The 5,523-nt window shown below is 36.7% G+C and overlaps 1 protein-coding gene across 1 annotated transcript; it reads right to left on the bottom strand.

Moving 5' to 3' along the window:
• Window positions 1-692: 692 nt before the first annotated feature.
• On the bottom strand, window positions 693-4,205 carry LOC112165927 (cellulose synthase-like protein E6). Its single transcript, XM_024302631.2, has 8 exons — window positions 3,623-4,205; window positions 3,077-3,395; window positions 2,832-2,972; window positions 2,600-2,731; window positions 2,231-2,443; window positions 1,891-2,118; window positions 1,464-1,811; window positions 693-1,298 (listed from the first exon to the last, which is right to left on the bottom strand). The coding sequence occupies exons 1-8, from the start codon at window positions 3,928-3,930 to the stop codon at window positions 756-758; spliced, it is 2,232 nt and encodes a 743-aa protein (XP_024158399.1). The 5' UTR covers window positions 3,931-4,205; the 3' UTR covers window positions 693-755.
• Window positions 4,206-5,523: the final 1,318 nt, after the last annotated feature.

The following is a 5,523-nucleotide window of genomic DNA, read 5'->3' as shown; positions in this document are numbered from 1 at the left end:
TATATTTATTTTATGTAAACTTTCCAATTCAATAATATTAGATTGTATTCTTTATTATTTTCCTTATCTATTTTTCATTTTTCAATTTCACTACATACTCATTAAAGCATTCATATATATTTAATAAGAATTAAAAATATTATTAAGATAATGTGACATAAAAATGTATGATATATTGATATATATGTTGAACATGCATTGGTGAGGGAAAACAAAATAAATCCTATTATAATTTATGACCTGGATCTAAGTCTATCTATTATATTTGCAAAAAAAACAAAAAACAAAAAAGAGTAGTAGTTAAAAAATATTTTTTTTTTAATAATTAATCATGAGGTACAAAAAGTAGAGAAAATAAATAAACATTAAGAAAAAATGATTTCTTCATTTTCTTTAACAGCTAAAATACAAAAAAAAAAAAAAAAACCACAGAATAGTTCATGTTATTTTCTTATTGATTATAAATTAATTTTCGAAACTCAATACCTTGTGTTTGATTTTTTATATTTTATTGGAAAAACAATTTATGCATGTTGTTTGATTAAGGTATGTATATGTAGTTAAGATTTATAAAGTAATTAAATCATTGAAATGACTAAGTTTTTTATTTTAAAGATAATAATTTGTTTATGAGTGAGGTTATTTGAGGAACTTTAGTGAGTAAATTTAGTATTTAAAAATTTGATAGGAGGTGTAAAAAGCAAAAAGGTCAAGTGAGTAAATTTGGAGGTTCAATCTTTGAGCAAGCGTTCCTACTATATAGGCATCAAGCATGCCAACGTGAGCACAAAAACAGACTTGTACATGACAGAGGATGGTATATGGCCCTTATCACTGCGCAAGAAGAGAGCTTCATACACTGGTATATTGATCAAAACCAATATGCCACAAAGAATAACTTGACTAATGAACTGGTCCAAGGCCTTCAACTCTAAATCCATCACAACCCGCTTTGTCCCCAAAACTAAGCTCACCAAGTTAAGCAATGCCGATGTTGCCATTACAGTGTACATAATGCTTGAGCTTCCAAATTCCAAAACCTCTTGCTCATACCTCTTTAACACATCATCGGTGACAACCTTATCGGTGAGGGCAAAGTGTGTTTCAGATAGCCCCAATTGCCTCTTTATGGTGTCGAAGAAGGCAAAGAAGTACGAAGTGATTCGTCGGATCAGCCACATTCTTTGTAGGTTCCACCATGCTTTGAGTGTACCCCCACACATCACAAATTCAACCATGCTGTATGCATTCTTTGCTACAAAAACATAAGCAAATGCTAGGAACCATAGGCTTGACACCTGCAAGATCAATTAGAAGCCACCGATTTAATAACAACAATGTTGAATTGGCTTAAATTCGTGTGCATTAACGTTTCAGGTTAAAAATTCCGCCCTCAAATTCTCTTGTTCAATTGGCTTATCAAGTCTTGTGTCCATCAAGATAAAAAAGTAAGAAAGATGTACCTTGGGGAACAAGGGAATGCCATGGAGCAAGCAAAGAGGAGGAACAAGTGCATAATACAAAGTTGGGAATGAAACTGGAGCCCATAGAAGGTAGAGGCAATATCCCATTTGGGCACCAAAGTGTATCTTCCCATGTCCATATATGAAAGGGCAATACTCGGAGAAAAATATCTGAAACATGCCCTCAGACCACCTCTTTTGTTGAACAAGTGCGATTTCTAGGGTGTTTGGAGCAACACCAACAAAGGAAGGCCTTTCTGGATTGTAATAAACTGATTTCCAACCCCTGCATTGTATTGCCAAACCAGTAACTATATCTTCGACAGGGCATCCATATATCAGTCCCATCTGCATAGCCATAACAAATATTTCATCATCACCTTTACGAGTAATATTCTGAAATTGCGAGAGAGACAGAGAAAGAGACCTCTTTTCCCCATTGACTGCCCTTTTCATAGCTACAATCGATAAGAGGTTTCGTAGATTCCTCCAATTCTTGGATACTTTTGTCAATAGTACTATTCTGGCCATCAATGTTCCATTTTTCTGTGTAACCCTTTGAATACTTCTTTCCACAGAGACATTCTCTTCGATGGAAACATCCGGTGCCACAATACAAGGCCGCTCCATATCCACCTAACCCAGCCAGTTCAACCTTTGTCCAAAAATCATAACTTGTTAGGTTAAGTTCAAGATCTTTAGCTTACTTTTAGTAGTCCTAATTTGAAAGGAAAGGGGCAGTCACAACCATGGTCTACATAACTCACCGCATTAGTCACGAAGCATGCATTTCCATAAATATCATTCTTTGTGAGATTGTTGTAGAACTGCGGATGTTGCACGTAAGCAGTCTCGTGGCCAGTCTTTTCATCCAAGAAGAAACAAAGTGCCTCTCGTATTGCATCTGCATTGTTTGCGTACATGTCACAGTCCAAGTTGAGAATGAAGGGTGCATTGCTTATCTCTGATGACACTCTCAGCTGTACAATGGAAATAGCCTTTCAGTTTCATGGTAATTCCAAATGTCAAGTTAAAATCACTATACACGAGAATAAGCTATAGATTTTCCAAATCAAACACAGAGGTTAAAACTTAGTGTCAACAAAGCATTGGCAAGTGAGGAAGCTAAAGCTAACCAGTGCATTCATGGCTCCAGCTTTGAAGTTGTGTGGCTGTTGGGGTCTCTTTTCTCTTGACATGTAGACAATAGTTGGTAATCGGCATCCATCGTTGTCCACGGCATTTGTGTCTCTTCCATCAGTTATAATCTTCAAAAGAAATCAGAGGCACAGAAATGAAATAAAAAACCAAATTTACCAAAGTTAACAGATAAAGATCAATATATTAATTCATCCAAGAATTTTATACCTGCATAATTGAGTGATGATCATTCTTTGCTACTTTAAGGTTCCATTCTGAGAACCCTTTGTGTTGATTCCTTGTTTCTTCTGGTATCTTCCCACTTTCAACAACAGAATCGATCCGATTTTTCATTTCTTCATAAAGTTTCTTCGACATCATACATGTGAATCAATTAGTCCTTTTTTCAACAAAATCAAAAAGGCGAAAACATTAACCTTGTTCTTCTAGTTTCCATACACAACAGTACTTACCTTGGTATCAAACCATTCTGGACCATATTTGGTGTCATTAACGTCAGAATGCAGGGTAAAGTAAACCTCCGGTGCCCTTGGTTCAACCTTGAACTTCTTGCAAAAGGGTATCCAATACTTGGAGAACCGAGACGCCTCCAAAAGAGCATAGAAAGTAAACTGTGAACCGCCATCATCCGAGAGATAAACACTCAACTTCTCAGATGGAAAATTGCAGGACAGGACTGATAACACAGTGTTAATCACCAAACTTGGCGGCTCCATTTTCGGGTCTGCAGTGCATATAAAAACATCAACACCCGGCAACTTCTCCTCATATCTGCATAACACAAAGAAAGGTTTCTAAGAACTCAAAATCAAGTATGCAAACCAAAGAATAAGGTAAATTCTAAAAGTTTAAGCATACTTTCACATGGAAATATAATTTCTCTATATGAATGCAAACTTGACTTCTTTTTTCGTACAGATCATCTCTAATACTGGTTACTGTATTACACTTTTACTCATATATATATGAACTAGAAGATGACTAAGACGCTAGCAAACCTCTGTGAGAGTCTATTCTTGAGAGGTTGACGATAAGTGACACTCCAGCGAACAGACTGAGTGATGATCCAATACAAACCAAACAAGAACTCAGCCATGAGCATACCAATCCACGCCCATCTCCCTCTCTCTCCAGCTTTCGGGATGTTTATTAGTCTGTACACCCATATCAAACACGCTCCCACAAATATAGTTGAGGCAAAAACCCTATAAACACCTCTAAATCTTGCTGTTTTGCTCTCAAACAATGGAAGAGTAGTAGTAGTACTACTACTCTCTTCTCCTTCTCCTCCTTCCTTCTTCCCCATCCCTCTCTCTCTGAGACAGAGTAGCTACAAATATATAAAGGCTAGCTATTCCTAGGTCAAATCAAACAATACAACAGATCAAACCACATCGAGTGAATGCATGATTTAATTAACAATGAACATATTATTCTTGGTCTTATAAAACTTGGCGGCCTACTAGAACGATAAGACTATTATCTTAAGCATGTAAGGTGTAGTATAGATCTGCTAGCAAGACAGCACCTCCACATGATTTCTCGGTCTTTTGCAGAAATAAAAAGATGATAAGATAAGCAACCCATCAGCATTACCAGCCCAACTGCCCAACTCACAAGCAATTCGGCCCAAGTCCTCTAGAGAAGTGGAGAATAATCTGGAACAACCTGGAGAGAGTTTGAATTCATGAAATATCTCTGTACATATTTGTTTGTATATGTAGGTACTTTAGACAAGATAAGGCTCTGCCCTTCTGTACAAAAAGATGGTCTCTGTTTTAATAATGTAGACATGTCGTTTGTTGAATCCATTAATTAAAGATTTCAATTATTGCATGCAAGAATTCAACCTCGAGCAATTATCTTCAAAACTCACTGGCGATTGGACCCTTGTAAAAAGAAAGCGAAAGCAATTTCGATAATAGCAGCGAGTGAAATAAGAGCAGCCTAAATCAATAAAAAAAAATTATGAAAAAAAGTACAAACGTCGCGGTATTAGACGAAGCGGAAGAATGCTGCACTCTAAATGCCGAGAGTCCCTTACTCCCTTTATATTAAATGGCAGATTGATGGTAATGTAATTTTTTTTCTTTGGACAAAACTAATCATAATTTTATAGTATACCAAATCGAATATGTGGAGGGATGCAATCCATGTGAAGGTGACTAATAATAAAATCGATAGTCACAAAAAAGAAGTAAACAACTTTTATGTGCACGCTTCTGTTCGACAAGACGGCACATCCGATCAGAGCCAAAATGGCGCTGTCGTATCCGGACAAAACGACAGCCGACGATGTAGAAGGGTCAAAGTCGTACTTCTCCCATAATCAGGGATATTAGTAGCTTTATCGCATGCTTGATTTGGCCCTCCGTGGCATAATGCGACGTCGTGATTTGGCCCTCCATGGCTAATGGGCACATGAGAGGGTTGTTTATAAGTGTAAATCTTACATGTATGCATATGTATAATGTACTCAAGTTAAGAACACAAACTAACCTGGTGCAGACATGGTTGATCTTGTTGTTCGTTCTTGGTGTTTCTCCTCTGAGCTATCCTTTATGCAATCTTCAATGGGTAAAGAATAATGTATACTTCTTGATAGCTAGAGCAGGGACCAAGGTCTTCTTTATATAGGCAACTGAGATAGGTACCTTCCCATAAAGGCATTCCTAATCCCAATAGTCATAGCCTATCTTTCCTAGTTCATGTACATAACAATTTACTTACGATACAATGAATGATCAATAATTGTATCCTCAATGCAGGAGGTAATAAGCCAAAATAATGCAGCTCAATCCAATTACTTATTCTGCTAGTAGAGAAGCAAGTTGTTGCGTTCCTAATAGAGATTGATAAGTCCACAAAATCTTACAATCTCCCACTTGGACTATCAATG

Source organism: Rosa chinensis, chromosome 5 (genome assembly GCF_002994745.2).
Source record: "Rosa chinensis cultivar Old Blush chromosome 5, RchiOBHm-V2, whole genome shotgun sequence".
Classification (NCBI taxonomy): Eukaryota; Viridiplantae; Streptophyta; class Magnoliopsida; order Rosales; family Rosaceae; genus Rosa; species Rosa chinensis.
This window is presented reverse-complemented; position numbering and strand designations above follow the sequence as displayed.